This window comes from Cucumis melo, chromosome 6 (genome assembly GCF_025177605.1).
Source record: "Cucumis melo cultivar AY chromosome 6, USDA_Cmelo_AY_1.0, whole genome shotgun sequence".
In the NCBI taxonomy this organism is placed as follows: Eukaryota; Viridiplantae; Streptophyta; class Magnoliopsida; order Cucurbitales; family Cucurbitaceae; genus Cucumis; species Cucumis melo.
Window position 1 is genome coordinate 30602040 of NC_066862.1, and position 16585 is coordinate 30618624.

General features: G+C 35.9%; 1 protein-coding gene across 6 annotated transcripts; it reads right to left on the bottom strand.

Moving 5' to 3' along the window:
* Positions 1–1134: 1134 nt before the first annotated feature.
* On the bottom strand, positions 1135–16346 carry LOC103490982 (DNA-directed RNA polymerase IV subunit 1). 6 transcript variants are annotated; one of them, XM_051086509.1, is made up of 21 exons: positions 16208–16332; positions 15827–15923; positions 14262–14331; positions 13812–13910; positions 12719–12839; positions 12503–12627; positions 10156–10209; positions 9824–10051; positions 8649–8804; positions 8435–8530; positions 6417–8342; positions 5746–5915; positions 5583–5649; positions 5368–5486; positions 5082–5230; positions 4058–4311; positions 3771–3944; positions 3541–3678; positions 2658–2920; positions 2265–2376; positions 1135–1903 (listed from the first exon to the last, which is right to left on the bottom strand). In XM_051086509.1, the coding sequence occupies exons 3-21, from the start codon at positions 14295–14297 to the stop codon at positions 1733–1735; spliced, it is 4458 nt and encodes a 1485-aa protein (XP_050942466.1). In that variant the 5' UTR covers positions 14298–14331; positions 15827–15923; positions 16208–16332; the 3' UTR covers positions 1135–1732. The 6 variants fall into 6 exon arrangements, with proteins under 6 accessions (XP_050942466.1, XP_050942467.1, XP_050942465.1 ...); XM_051086510.1 differs by lacking the exon at positions 15827–15923 and having other exon boundaries at positions 16208–16346; XM_051086508.1 differs by lacking the exon at positions 16208–16332 and having other exon boundaries at positions 15893–16195.
* Between the last annotated feature and the right edge of the window lie 239 nt (positions 16347–16585).

Here is a 16585-nt window from a genome sequence, read left to right on the forward strand (position 1 = left end):
TTAACTTTCCTTGCCTGACTTCATCTTGCTTTACACAGCTTGGACGCGTACCTTTCTCATTGCGTCGCCTAGCTTCAGCGCCTCCTTTCCAAAATCAACCCTTCTAATCCAAACTCGAGTCTCACATATCAAGTGATAAGGTACTTGGGAGAGATGATAGGTATTTGGGACCCACTTCAAAATGCAATAGGCTTTTAACCACATGCTAAGATGCTTAGCCCTTTAAGAGATTACTGTGTGCACGTAAAAAGATTGTCATTGTTGGTGTTGAGTTAACTCCACGACATCGAAGACATTAAGATACTATGGGAGCCCTACAACAATGTAGCCCAATGGGTATCAAAGAAATAAGAAATGTTCTACTAAGTTTATTTAAACATATTTTGCTATGCTTTTTTATTAAAAGTACTTTTACAAGTATGCATTTATCGTTGATTTAAAATTAGTCACTCACTAGATATTCAACCTATGTTTCAAAATAGTTCACAAGTATGAATTTATCGTTTATTTAGGTTTTCTTTCGTTATTGTAAAGTTGATCCATGTATTCTGGGTTGGCACTAAGTATAGTATGTTAAGTGGAGGTTTGTATTTGTATGTCTTAGGAGACCTTGGAGGGAAGAATAAGAGGGTTAGAAAAACTTGTGCCGAATACACTATTGTTGGAGCAACATCAAAATTCCACGTGTTGTTAGTGCTACAAAGGGGAAACCTAATTTGTGAAAATGAGGAAAATTTAATTTTGGGACCTCAAATTTGGGAAAGTTTGCCAAAAAAGAAACAAAGAACAAAAGAAAAAACTCAAAAAGATTTATTCAACTCCAAAACATGATTGAAACTTTGCAAATTCCAAAAACTAATAAATAGCGTTGGGGAAGAAATACAAGATGAACATTCATCTCAAATTCACAACCTCCTTCAACTATTCATAACAAAGTTGGTAGGTTTTCAAGAACAATTACGAGATATATCTCCGATAAATAGGACCCAGGTCCTCCAGCAACTGACGATTAAAGATCCCGGTCGGATTTGCAAAACCCAACACAACAAACCAGATCAAAGAGAATATTTGGTCACCAATATGCAGTTGACTCTTTCTTTTAAAGAAGCCAAAACGGTAAACAGTCATGCAGAATAGGGAGCAAAAAAAATCATGATCCCAGTAGCCATTAAACAAACAATACCAGAATGTATATCATCAAGTAAATTACATTATGAAGAGACCAGCCTGAACGAGCTTCTCTTTGCTGCTTCCACTAGATCTTTTCTGCCTATTTCTTATATTAAGGCAAACAAGTTAGAGTAGAAGGAGCAAAAAGAAGCTCAGGAATTCAAATATACAAGATGAGAGTTTATTATTTTTATTGACAAAAGAAACAAAGAAAGAGAATGGGTTAACAGCTCATCTAGCTCTCTTCCTGTTCACATATTCTACATCCTATACTAACTCTTGACGAAATTGTAAAAGATTAAAAAAAAAACAAAAAAGGGGTATACAGATTCAAAAACCGATGAACCACACCATCACCGAAGTCGAAGTGCAATTCATCAATAGTAGTGCAACAGGTCAGCAAAGAGAAACACCAAAACCTTTCCGGTGTTGCGCAAAGATAAAGACAACAGGCTAAGTCAAAGGCAACTTGACAGCATTCAGGATACTTCAGACCAAAACCTCCATTTTAATTTTGCCACTGTACATACCTGAACGCCCGAATATGTACATGATAGGTGGATCACTCAAACTTTTCTTGCATCCATTTTGACTGATAACCCTTTACTCTATGAGGAGCAATGATCTCCAAAGCACCTAAAACACACTTGTGGTATGAAAAATCTTCTGTTGTTCCATCCGATCGTATCAATACGAAGCAACGTGTATTTTGATACTTTGAGTGGCTACCAACCTACAAAGAACAACCAGGTAGAAGACAAACGTGATTACATAAATCGCACGAATAAGCATCAGACCTATCTCCTTACTAAACAGGTAGCAGGTAATAAAATAACAGCATAGAGATCAGGTACATATCTACAGCCACAGTTAAGGACAAAAACACTAATTAACTGAGGAAAGGATAAGAACATGTTGGTAGTCCATATGTCAGTTGTTTAAAGTTAAGGATCCCAATAAACAACAAGACATATTACCATTTATACAGGAGAATAGATTCTGACTTCAAAGTTACAGTTAGAAGGGGAATTTACATAGAATGATAGTGAGTGGGATTTATATCCCAAAACAGTTTCATCTTCTATAGAAAATACCTTAATGTCTTGTGCTCCAACACCAATCTTTTCATCCCGATGAGGATGAAAGTATAAAGCCATCATCAAAGTTGATTTGTCCACTTCATTTAACCTTTCATTTAGAGAATACCTACACACACAAAGAGAAACCTTTTAGAACTCCAACTTCATTGTGCATATGGAATTTTCAGCAACATTTGAAATTTAAAAAACGAACAATCCAAGATAATGGGTAAGTGATTTTCAAGTAATAAACAATTATTCATTAAGCTAGAACATGGATTGGTGTTCTCTTTTTTTCTTTCCAAAAGAGAAATTATAAATAAAAGAAAATGTCAAAATAGAAAAAGAACACATCTGATATAATGCCAATTGTAAGAGCTGAGCAATGCCAGAGAAGGAAGAACTAACTTGTGTAAAATGGTTCTCAATGCAAACGACAGCTTTTGAATATCGTTCAGCGTCAAAAATTTCCTTAAAATTGATTTAGAAACACTATCCAGCCTTTTAAGTCCTTTAATGGTAGAACCTCCATTTTTAAGCACTAACTGAGCACTATATTTCTCAGATATATTGTTCTTATCAACAGATTCAATCTTCGCATTCTGCTTCTCACAAGTGCTTTGTCCACCCAGTAGATTATAAACATCAACAGGCTTATTAAGCTCGTGCCCCTGAAGAGTAATGAACCATTAGATAGCTGAAATACCGCAAAAACCTGAACCAACATATAACAGGCACAGTGACCATTGAATAGACTGGTAGATATGAAATTTTCCATGCGTCTAGGATTGAGATCATATAGGATACATTCTAATTATCATTCTTCATTTGAACTCTGATTTTTTTTGGGACAAAAACACATGTACATCCCGATCCACTAACGATATTTTAATAACAAAAGAAAAAGAAATAGCACACTAAACTTGAACAAGAAATGCCATAAGTTGTCACCAAACTAATGGTTAAGCATAACATGCATGCATGTATGTACATATAAAAACAAAAATCCTATATCGTGGACACTTAGCAGGAGAAGAAAGCCCCACATACACAAAATAAGACAAACATCTTAAGATTATGGTTAATTCATTTGCCACACATTTGAGAAACGATTAGCTTAAATCCTATTTCAAATAACAGATATAATTATATGGAACTGCACACAGAATAATCGAAAACATCAATGAAATTGCACTTCGGAGATTGCATAAAAACCTCTTTTTGGCCTTATAAGCATCCATGGGCTGAAACATTTTGTTTTTAAATATGATGTTGGAACATATAATCTCACCTTCCCAGAATATAGGATATCGAACTGTCCCCCCGTTCCCAGTGAAGGCATTCTCCCCCATGCCAAAGCATCTAAACTTCCTGACAGATTGTCCTTGATTCCAGCCTTGGCAGCTTTAATCAAACAAGCTCCAGGACTCTGTAGGAAACCAACCACGAAATAAATTTACTTACATTCACTGCTGGCCCAATATGGTGATTCAAATGAAGATTAGCAATTAGATAACTAACTGAGAAGCAAGCTTGCATAAAGGGTGTTTTGACCAAAGCATGTTCCCTTTGATGTGTCAGTCCTTTCACATTTAAGCCTACAAATTCTCCTGTAGCCGAAAGAGAATTTGCAACAAGCAGCAAATGTTCAAGACGTATTGTTTTACCAATATCCAACGTTGCACACTCCAAACTCTGCATTAAGATATTTGAATGATTAGAATTGAAACATGCAAAAGTTCCTGCAAATGGTCTGATGCAAGAACCAAGCCAAACTTGTCAAAAAAGTAGTGAACAGAAATACATACGTTGAGAAAGTACTTCCATCCAGAATCTATGCCATACGCCAAACAGAGACTATGAGTGTTATCTGGATGACTACGAGTCCAATCAATCAAATCCATTATAGGGAGGCAATTATTAATGAGAGTTGCCCAAAATCTTGAATTTCCTTCTCCAGACATGGTCACCCGCAAGTAGAGCTCACCATGACTACAACGAGGTTTTGGGACCTTTGGGCGGTCATTCCATGTGATGTCTACCCTGTCAATCTCAGCAAAGCCTAATGCAAATACCAAGGGAAAAGAAAACATAAATTTTTGGTAAATCTAGCCAAATAACTAACTTACTCAAGCAAACGACAGACTATCTTAAAAAGTGCCCACTACCTAGGTATGTCAAAAAAGTTGTGTCAGTTGAAACAGCTAGATATCAAGAGAAACCTAACAATTTTAATGCAAATATAATTTAAGTCTTGTTAAATATAAGGCATAGCACATTAAATGTTCTCTTTTTATAACTTCAGGAAAAGAAACCAAATAACTTCACGAAAGGCATGCATGCAAAGCTAACAAGGGGGCACCGGACTTGAATTATTGAAAAACCTTCTAGCTGGACAAACTCGGGAATAACAGATACAGAGCAATTTGACTTTGCAGAAGAAAACACTCTCCACATTCTCCATCTAGAGCTCAATTCAAGTGACCAATCAACCTTGTCTTAGGCATTCTAAAAATAAGGCTCTTTTTTCCCAAAACTCAACGGCCCTACATCTTCTCTAACTCCTAACTTGTATCTTATACAGATAGAATGACCCAGGTGCCCAGAACTAAAGCACACCAATTATACCCAATGTTCTGGGGAAAATATTAAAGGAACATATCACTGAAAACATTTTGACCCATTGCAACTTCAATCCTAAATTCAAGAAAAAGCAGACGCCAATGACAAGTAATAATGAAATATTATCAAATCAAAACATCAGCTATTCAAAGTGGCCATGTGTGTATGGAAATGCACATTAAGTATTGCAAGGTGACAAACAGTACAGACCTCTTATAACTGTACCAAGAAGGAAATGAATCAGCAAATCTTGAATGAAATCTAATTGCAGGAAAGAGTTTTTTGTATTTTCAGCTATTGTAACAGTTAAGCACACTGTATCACCATCTTCTGTCAGTGAATCAGCTAGAGGACAATCCCTTATCAGCCAGCCACAAAACAACATACAGCTCAAGTGAGATTACGAAGGTTAACATGCTTTGATAGAAAAGCCCATACTAGAGAATATCTAATGAAAGGGAACCAACTATAAATGTCAACGGAAGAAGAAACGTACTGGGTAATTATTTGCAAAGAGGGCAAATTCATTCTTCCTTCTTGTCTCACAGAGTCGCACCGCATATTGAGGGAATGGATAACAGAATTCATCTTCAATCTTCTTTTCTTCAAAATGTCCTGGATGGATAAATTATATTTGATACCAGATACAGAGGACTTTAACAGTATACCGTTGCTCATATATCAAGAAAGACAGTTTCCAGATTGCATTACCTTGCATACATGAAAGTGGCAAACCCAAGGACTAAAATGCTTCTTCCGGGAGGGCTGTGGGGAGAAGCTAGTATCCATAGAAAACATTGGTAGTAATGTCAATTAAAAAATACCATAACACAGGTAATGACATAAAGAAAACATTGAAAATAAAGTAACTTACATTATCATGACACTAGACACAATATCTTTAAACATTACTCTTTCTAAATGGTTCTTAACTCCTAGAGCTCCATACTCAAATCCGTAACTTCGTTTTGAAAGTTTCTCCGATAAGAACAATGAAAAGGTTTGTTTGGTACTATTCCTCTTTGAACCACACTCCAGCACTCGCTGCATAAGTCAAAAATATCACAACCATTAGTCTTGGTATAAGAAAGATCTGTTTAGCAGTTATGCTTGAAAAGTTTTTTAGTACTAAAAAAAAGACAGTTTCTTAGGGTAGAAAACTTGGAAGATAAGTTAAAAAATCGTTTTAAGACAAATAAATATATACATATATAGCATGTAGCAAAAAACATAAAATTAATTTGCAAATGGTTAAATTAACACCAAACCCAAAAGCTTAGGTTTATGGGTTACTGTAAATTTAATTTTATTCAAAACATTAATGTCTTCCACACTTGTGGGCTTAAAATTAGCACAATGTTCAATGTTATCGATAGAAATGGGCCGGAAATGACATTACAATAGTCTTCGAATATAAGATCAAATCAATCAAAACCCATCAGCTAATTGATGATTCAACAAAGGGAGTATAGAATACTAAAAATAACACATATTTCCCAAACCCTCGACTTAAACTGTTACATTGAGAGGATAAGGCTACAGTACCTTTAGGTTTAGTAACGGCGAAGCTTCAAGTAGACTAATTGGTTGGTCCAAAGCACTATATGCAGCTTCTGAGAAAGCACAAGCAGCCAATGACCCAACAGGATGACCACCTATATCACGATCTCTATTATTCTCACTATCCGATTCACTAGAAACACTAGTAGGTCTATCAATATCATAACAAAATTGAACCAGCTGATTTCCATATGCATTCCTCACTGTTCCATCATATGCAGTATATATATCCCGCATTAAAAACGTAAGTTTTCGTGTCAAAGTCCCAGGAACTTCAGCATTGTCACTGAAAGAGCTATCCCGATTTGTCACAGAATGAGCAAAACACTCAAATGGATTAAGCCCCGAGAGAAAGGAATTTTCCACCACAGCATAGGGTATGAAAGACTGTGTACGGTCAGGAAGACCATCCTCCTGAATATAACGAGGCATCTTCTGACTGTTCCATGCAGAACATGAGAGCTTATGCGGAAGGCTAAAGGATAGAGTAACCAAAGAGTGTTGCAAGCCAAGACACATGCTATGTTGAACTAGTTTCATCAAATTACCCTTGCTTCCAGCCTTGAACATAGTAAGAAGTGAATTGTCTTTACCAGAATACTTGTGAACTAGATTTTGTATATCCCGGAAAACTTTCTTGAAAGCATCAACAGAAGCTTGATTTAGAGCAGCAGATTTCTGCTTCTCATAAATTAAATGCTCCACTGCAATAGATAACAAGTGTTGATTATCTTCGTCATTTCCAGTAAGGATCTCTTTATGTGAATCCACCATCAGCTGCTTTAAATTACATGTTTCCTCAGCTTCCTGTAACCCACAAAAGATATCATCCATCATGTTTTTGTGAGAGTATGAATCCACAGAGAGGTACAAGTCTGACAATGAAACGCTCAAGCCCCTCATCGATAACCATTCACAAAGAACCCCTTGAGCATCACGCAAGTAATCAAGGGTCTTGCCCTCACAGTGTTCTATTAGCGCTTGGAAGAGGTTTCTACCACTGTCTCGAAGCCAGTAAGATCCTTCTGAAGATATTAATTCTCCCTTCTCAATGAAAACATTGTGAGAAGGAGAAGAATATTCAAAATCAGGAGGTAGGAGGATGCTGAATAACTGTTTCCCAGTCCAAGCACAATTTCTAAGCAAAGGGGATTTCACAATTGCTGGAGGCAACAACTGATGTAAAGTGAGCATTTGCAACTGCTGCATCTGGAAAAGATTTAACGAAACTCCATCTTCCAGAATTAAATGAGCAGCAGTTAAACTATCATGACTAAGTGACAGCAGATTTCTACCACTTTGGCCATTAATTAACTGCCTATCTAGGGAAACCAGCTCTCTAACCTCAACTCGGGCTTCCAACGATTGAGGAACATAACCATGAAGGCAGTCACCGTCAAAATCTCCACGGAAAGGAGAACAACAGAGTGGGTTTAAGGAAAGAACTGCAGAGACAGGAAGAAGCTTGACAGATAAAGCAATAAGTGAGTGTTGATGTATGGATGGAGGTCGATTAACTAGCACAACATCCCCATCAGCTAGGGGCCTATATATAGTGTCCCCCATGTTAAGTTCAAGAACATTACGTACACGAACCAGACGACCTTCACGACGAACATAGATCTCTCCCTTTTCAACAAGATGAAGGTAACAAGAAGTACTTAATTTCTTCATATTCCAAGAACTCAGATGTTCAGATATTTGCAATCTCTCTGCAACATGACAAGGTATGCCAATTTCACTTAACTCAATGTTTGGATCACCAACGACAACCATGCGGAAACAGTGATCACTCCGCTTTCCAAGAACAACATCTTTGATCCATCTTAAACCAGATGAACTAGTAGCAGTATCCTTAATTTTTTTTTGCTGGTAAACCAAATCTTTACTTTGTAACTTCTCTGGGCTAAGCTGCATAAAAGAAGTGACAACATAAGCAAGAGCAAAAGTTTCACATAATAATTAACATGATTAAGGCAAAAGACGAAGATCTTGTAAATTGCCTTCGAAATTTTGAGACAATCGAGAACACGAGAACCTAACTCGTTGGCTGTCCCTCTAAAATCAACCACCTTCTTGTAAGCCCTGGTCCTTTCATCCTTAAATCATTGAACATGTTTAAAGGCAAACAGTTAGAAAGAGGCAAATATCATTCAAACATCCTCTTGTTTGAATAAACTCAACCTAATAACGGGGCATTAAGAAGAAAAGTCTTACAAAGATCAAACGCTGTCCATTTGAAAATGAATGTGCCATTTCAGTCACACGATGACTGTTCGGAGTAACAGGGAAAGAGTTTAGAAACAGTGAATCTATTGCAGGTACAAACTTTTTAAGAAACTTTGGGTCGATGTCTTTCAACAAATAATGAACCTGAAATCCAAGAAGACAGACAAGAAGCAGGGAAAAATCTTAAAAGAAAAGCACAACACGACATGAACGAGATGGCAGGACATCTATTCTTTTTATGGAATTAACTACTTTCGATGAGAAAAATGAAATAATAGAATGCAAGGGTATGCAAAAAAATAAAAAACCAAGCCCACAATACCTCCAGTTAGGAAAAAGGATACAACAAAGTAAAAATCTAGGAAATCTATTATTTGTATAATCTTTAAAAGTTATTGAGCTTATGCATTTATAATCTTACAAAAAGGTTCTGTTAAAATTTATAATTTTGATATTTATTATTATTCGTCTATGTACTATGCTAAGTATTTAACGGTAACAAGTCTTAAGGACTCTCTCTCTCCCCGCATTCCTCGTTTTAGATTATAGAACATAAATGAATAACAACGGTAACAAGCCCACAAAACCTCCAGTTAGGAAAAGGGATACAACAAAGTAAAAATCTAGGAAATCTATTATTTGTATAATCTTTAAAAGTTATTGAGCTTAGGCATTTATAACCTTAATAAAAGGTTCACTTAAAATTTATAATTTTGATATTTATTATTATTCGTCTATGTACTATGCTAAGTATTTAACGGTAACAAGTCTTAAGGACTCTCTCTCCCCCCCCCCCCCCCCATTCCTCGTTTTAGATTATAGAACATAAATGAAAAAATAAGTGCGTTAGGTTCCTCACAAGCCTCCAACCCACTTGCTAGCAGATCTTTATTTTTTTCTTTGAAATATATCATTCATTTCATTAATGGTTTGGTTTCTGATTTCAATTTTTTTTCGTTTTTTTTTACTTTAGTAAGAAAAGAGAAGATACTTATAACAACGTACAACAAATCAGGGTTTCATGGGGTTCATAATCATCAAGAAATACAATGATTTTCAACATTTCTAGTGAAAACAAATTGAGAGAACGAAAATGTGCATAGATGAAAAACCTGCAAAAACTAAATCTAATCAGGACTAAGATGCATAAACAGGCCCAATACCTGAGCATGAGTTAGGATTTTCCGGTTTGGTCTACAGTAACTTTCTTCCTGTTGTTCATCTTTAGGGATAAAATCCCAATAATCTGAAGGCAAACCTCCTTTAGCGACCCTCTTTTGATATTTCTTCGACATATTTTCTTTCACTTCCACCATAATCATACTTTTTTTGAACATATCAGTAGTTGAAAGCTTAAACCTCATAGGTGGATACCAATCCTTTAAACTTCCCTGTTGAGCATATAAAGCATGGTTTGAAATAGAACGTTTTCATCAGGACAGTTTCTATAAACAGCAAAGAATGAAACATAACCACGTGAGCTAAACAAACTTACAAAACAATATCGGCAACCCTTAGGTCGATTATAATCAGATGTTGGATCCTCAACCTGCTACATGTAAAGAGAACCAAAACACAAGTTCAAAAAGAAATCTTAGATTAGATCAGGAAAAAAATGCAGGAAGCTACCACCACCACCAGGCAGTTATATGTGACCATGGTGAGTCAATATTGAACCAACCCAGATAAAAATTTCAAAAGGTGAAGAGTTCCAATGGCACAATGTCATCATTTTTTTTCCTGATAAGAAACAAATTTCCATCAATTAAAGAGATGTAAACTATGAATGGGACTGTGGGAAAGATACATTGCCAAGCAACTCGAGATACAAAAGACTCTCCATGAAAAGTAAGGAGAGAAGATTGGCCGAACTACAAATGGGTGTAGATAAAATGCGCCAGAGGAAACTATTATAAGAATAGTTCTCACTTTTTTCTGCATGCAGACTTACCATTGAATCAACTCTACATCTATTCAAGCTAATCATTCATCCTTTTCAGTTTTTACTTCTCTGCATGGAGACTTACAATTGATGGTTTACTATTGAATTCTTTGTTAAGTCATGTTTAAAAACTTTAAAGGCTCGTTTTACGAGATATTTCAAAGAATTTCACAGAAATGAGCACATTAGTTCGAGTCTGATGAATGATTGGAATCATTTTCCAAGAGATGGGCCAGATATCTTTGTGTTATCAGTATATGATTTAAAGTCTTAATTTTGTGGATAACTGCTTCTCGGTTGCTAATTCTTATGGTGTGTCTTAATGAAGCCTTCTCCTTTTGTCTTCTGTCGAAGATGTTCCAAAGAGGTTTAAGGTTTGGTGCACCTTCCTCTAGTCATATGAATGTTCTCGGCAGCTTTGTAGGGAGTTAGGAGCCTCTTTTGCAAATTCTTCTTGGCTTTGAGGTTTCATTCATGGGATAGTGTTTTTGTTTGGAGAACCCGCAGTTAGTAAGATTCAGAAAAAGTTGGTGTCCTGGAAGAGAAGTTTCTTCTCCAAGAGAGGTAGCCTCACTCTAAACTAGTTTGTTTTGATTGCAATCCCAACCTATTTCTTATCTCGGTTTCAGAGAGTAAATCGGTGGAAAAGTTTCTGGGAGATTTTGTTTGGGTGGGAGTTGAGGAGAGTAAAGGAACTCACTTAATTAAGTGGGAGACAGTAACAAACCAATTAGATTTTGGGGGGATTAGTCGAGTCACATCTTAGGACTTCTTCAGAAGATTTTCTAGCATTTCTTTCATCCCAAATCTTTCAGAAAACAACTATAATGATGTTAGCCCATACAAGTTCTTTAGTAGCTTTGAAAGGATGTTCCTTTAGCAGCAAGTCAATCTAACTTCTAGGATCACTGGGAGGAAAAAGGGTCCATTAGAAAGCATCAAGAATTCCAGCCCGAATGACAGCCACAAAGGTGTGGTTGATAAACAAATGATTATGAGACTCATTCTCTCTTTGTCAAAGGCAGCACCATGATGAAGAAAGACCGATCCATGGACATCATTTTTGAAATCTATCCATAGTGTTGAGATATGAATGAGAGAACTCCCATAATGGCTTAATGGTTGTGATATCAGGACTTGCCATAAGGTCATTGTGAGCAAGTCTAGGTCATCCTCTTTTGAATGGGCCTTGAGTGGGGTCAAAGACATTTCCAGAAATCATTGAGAGGTATCATATTGGAAAGGAGTATCTTTATTCTCTCTCTTTTATGACTCAGTTGGGGCAGAGAGACACGTTTTTCTAAGAGGATAAATCATTGGGGGATAAGACTGCTCTGCTCTTTATTCCCTCCAATGTATTAGTTGTCTGCAATGAGTAATCATTTTGTTGTAGCAATGTTGTCTAAGTCAGTGTCTTCCCCTTCATTGGGTTTTAGACGTGCTTTATCTAATAGGGAAACATTGGACATCATCAATGACTGGGGACTTTCGTTACAATACTAGGAGAACGGATGTTGATATTTGGTACCTACATCCTTCTAAAGGGTTCTCATGAAAATCCTTCTTCCTTTGTCAAGTGAATAACTACTCTTATTAAACCTAAAGTTGGACCCAAAGGAGTGAAGACAAAATGGTTCTGGAGGGGAAAGATAAGTGAAGGGGAGAGTGGTAAGGCGAAATTCTGATTGGACACTAAAACCCTGTAAATCTTTCTTCAATTGAATGCATAATTCAAAGAATTTTCCTCAAAAACATGGACGCAAAGAAGAAACTGCATTTTTCTGCGAGAATCTACATATCCAAATAGGCAAGATAACTGTGTCATTTAATAACAGAAAGCCATAACTTTTAAACTAATTACAATAATTCAAGGTTCATCACAATAAGTGAGGTACCTGACCTTGCCCCATAGTTCCTGCCTGATAGATTTACATCCTGGACAAACTTTATTCAACACTTGTGCAACTTCCGAGAGAAAATAAGGATGGATTATAGTATATGGGAATTTGATAACCCCAAAATGACCTTCCAAAACCATTCAAACAAAAATGTTAGTACACAGCAATGTGTCAAAGAAAACAAGTAAGACCTCTTTATAACATGACTACTTAATTACCTTCACAAAATTTTAGAGAGCTAGCACCACATGTGGTGCACTGATAAGATGGATTTGGAAGTCCCAACTTAGGATCAGATACCTCACTGGCTGCATCAACTGTTATTACTGCTATATTCTCCTGATACATCAATAAAAATTCTTTGCACATCAGAATATTAAAAGTCAAATCGGTATAGCAACACGACACTATACAAAATTAAAGGCATGTATAAACTCACAAGTTTAAGTCACCTTCAGTTTTTTATCCAACAACAATACTTTTTATATATGAAACAAAAATAAAAAATTAACTTTCCATACAAACATTAATGGAATAAAAATTAAGATAAATGTAGGGGAAAAAGAAGAACAAGACAAGTGTTCACCTTCCAATAACTAAATTCTGTTTTTCATCGTTAATTTTATAATTTAGAGTGTTGGTTGTGCTTGAGGAGACCCTATGCGGGTCAAGATCTTGCTACCACAATGCTTCCCAACCAAAAATGTTGGAATTAAATAGAAGTTTGCTGTCATATCTGAGCAAATGTGACACCAACTAAATATAAACCTAAGGAGAGATGTGATTGGGTATTTTTTCTACCTATATACACACACTATGACCATGCATGCAAGAGTTGGTTTTTGCCATATATGCTAGAAAAAACGGTCTTCTCTAGAGATCCTTCTTCTTGAGTGAATCTCCAAAGTCATTTCAGCAGTAAGGCATTGTTACTTTGTTGAAAAGCTTCAATCCCCAGTCCTCCATGACAGAAGTGGTTCTTTTTGAATGAGTGATTGAACTTTTATTGAGGAGAAATGAAAGAATACACGGACATCTAGAAAATAAAACCCACAAAAAGGAAGCAAACTACACAAAGCGGAAGCGGTCAAGGTAATCAATATTCAATACTGTGTTAATTACACAGACATCCAGGTTATTCCAAATTATAAAAACCCCACTAGCCTATAGTGTACCCAACGCAAGAACCCATTACAAACAAAAACAAACCCTGGCCTGAACTTTATCAATATATATTAGTGATTGTTCTTGAAAATTATTTACTTCCTAAAGTAGTATGTGAGGTTTATATATCAAAATTAAAATACTTACTATATCTTGCTGATTTGAGACACTAAAGTTTATGCCAGTAAGGCGACCAGATGGAATTGGTAGCTCGCCATCCTGTTCATCTTCCATATGGATCATCACCTAGTGCATTTGAAATAAATTAAATAAACTATATTGCATCTAAATCATGAAAAAGCATCAAGAGGTGTTGGTCAGTAACCGGAACCCAAAAGAAAGTAGTCACAACAATAACTTAGAAGGAAAGCATGGAGAGATGTTGGTCGGGAACCGATACCAAAAAAAAAATAATAATAAAGCAGTCACAACAATAACATTTAACGAAAGCCTTGAACTGGAAGAAGAGAGATAAGTGGAAAATTTATATAATAGAAATAAACAATGAGTTGTTGGATACAAAATGAGTTAAAGGGATGATCAACTCTAGAACTACAAGTTCAAGACTCAACTGCAATATCGAGTTGAAAACTATACCTTCTGGCCTGGTCGAAAGTCTTCAGCAGAACTCATACAACTTCTTCTCCCACCCAAGCCAGTTCAGCACCTGAAGAAATAAATGAGACAACAAATTTGTATTCATGATGGAATGTCAAAATGTTCAAAGCTTTTACAGTTCACTACAGTAAGTCAAAAAACTACGATTGAAAAAACTGACATACTAATTATACATGTGTAATGTGTATCAAGAACAAACAGTGCTTCTAATTTTGGCATATCTCGACCTTTTTTCTTTTTTGAAAAGAAAAGGAAAATATTCACTAATGAAGAAAAGAGAATAAATACTTGGCATTATCTCTAACTTAACTCATTGAGCATAGTTCTTACGTTCGGAAATTAGCATCGCCATTTACCATAAACATGTCAAAACCATAAATGACATAATGAAATACAAAATAAGTAACAGAAAACATATGTCCATTGAACAAAGTCAACTAACAATAAGTTAAGATCGAGTTATACGAACTTATTAAAGAGAAATGACCTGGCAAAAAGTAGCAATGATACTGGGCACCAGTAAAATAAATGAGTGGCTCAAAAACCAAACAGCATAAGTAAAATTACCATTACAGAAGTAGATGAAGTACAATAGCACATTTAGTTCAACAGATTTTGGAAAGATAGATCAGTGAAATCTTCATTCATCCTATGAACAGAAAAAGACATTCTAGCATACTCTAGTGCCACAAACTTATTGTTGATAATAAAATCCCAAAATAAGAAGGCCTGAAGTTGAAGGGCCGCAAAATGCATGCAACTTTTGTCCAATGTTATAATGCAGCAAAAAATGCATTCGCCCTCAATCAATACACAAAATTATCAATCGATTATAAATGAAAATATTGACACAAAATAATTGAATGCTAAAAATAGCTATGTTTATTAGGCAGCAACTCCTTGATAAAAATAGTTATCTTCAACAGAAAGAAAGATCGGTACGCCATGTGTCAGGACAAGCTGCTATGGCTTCAACTATTGTATCTTTTAGTCGTTCCTTAAAATTTCAAGAAGACAAAATGCATGAAAACAAAAACTTTCTTCATAAACCAACTTGCTAACTCAAGTATTAAAGCGCCATGCACTGATTTTGCACACTATCAGCAGAAAACAAAACATCAAACAAAGTTCTTCCCTTTGTAGAATGCTGATGTGTAAAAAACATAATCCGAATAAAAAATGCTTCGACAGTCGAGCAAAATCTTCTGCTTTCATTAGCTCAATGAACTAAACACTATAATGAGCAAATTTTAACAATTGGAACAAGACCACCACCTAAAACTTCTTTCAAAAGACCTCGAAACACCATGATCAACATGCTATACAGCCAACAAAAGTTGATCTTCCAAACAAAAGAAAAAAAAGAACTTCAAAAACAAACACCCATTACATTCACCATCCCCAATGATCCCAAAAACCAACAAAACCCAAGAGACCCAAATGCAATGCAGTACTAAAAGAGCAAAGATCACACATTTTAGACATGCATGAAAAACCCCATTTGAACCCAGAAATCAAAATCAAGTAAAAGAGTGATAACATACTCCAAAGTAAAGGGAAAAACAGGAGCTAGATGAATGTAACACTTCACAGAAAGCAAGCACACAAACCCAGAAACGAAATTTCTTGAAGTTTCAAGCTCTGCCAAAGGGGGAAGTCTGTGAAACCGTTAACAAAAAAGCAGGGGACTGAACAGGGAAAGGGGAAAAACAAAAAATGGGGAAAAGGGGTTGTTCTGAAAAGGGGAAGAAGGTCGAAGAAGGAAGAACAAGAGGGAAAAAAGAGCCGAGTATCGTCGCCGGGTTCTTCCCCAGTTCTTCTTTTTTCCCCCACCAACCAGAAGCTAAACGCCGAGTTCGAGGAATTGAATGAGTCCGAAACCAGGGCCGATAAAAGAGGTCTTTGGAGTTTGTCAGAAATTTTACCCTTGCTGCTTCCTTCTTATTACGATTCTGACACTTGAAGAAACTTTCTGCAAACCGCTCTCGTGGGATTTATGATGAGAATCTCATTCAGACTTCATGTCTCTCTCAAAAATTTTCCGCAGTTTCTTCCTTTGCAATTTGGGGGAAGATACCATGGTTTCTAATCTCTAATTAGCTAACTATTTTATTTTTATTTTTTATTATTCCTAAAATTGAGGTTAAATTACAAACTTAGTACCAATATTTACATAATACTCAAAACAAAATTATAAAATTAGTCTCTACTTCATAACTATTTCTATTCCTTCTTTTGTTTTTTATTTTTGAAAATCTAGAGGTAGAAGAGAAATCTGTAGGCTTAATTTTCCAAAATTAAAA

What these genes read in the sequence shown, in the direction of transcription:
- LOC103490982 (XM_051086510.1), bottom strand. Translation starts at nt 14,297, where the DNA reads ATGAGTTCTGCTGAAGACTTTCGACCAGGCCAGAAG. An exon ending in TCTCAAATCAGCAAGATATA is followed by an intron (nt 12,840 to 13,811) that starts GTAAGTATTTTA and finishes TTGATGTATCAG; the next exon opens with GAGAATATAGCAGTAATAAC. An exon ending in ATATCCTATATTCTGGGAAG is followed by an intron (nt 2,921 to 3,540) that starts GTGAGATTATAT and finishes ATTACTCTTCAG; the next exon opens with GGGCACGAGCTTAATAAGCC.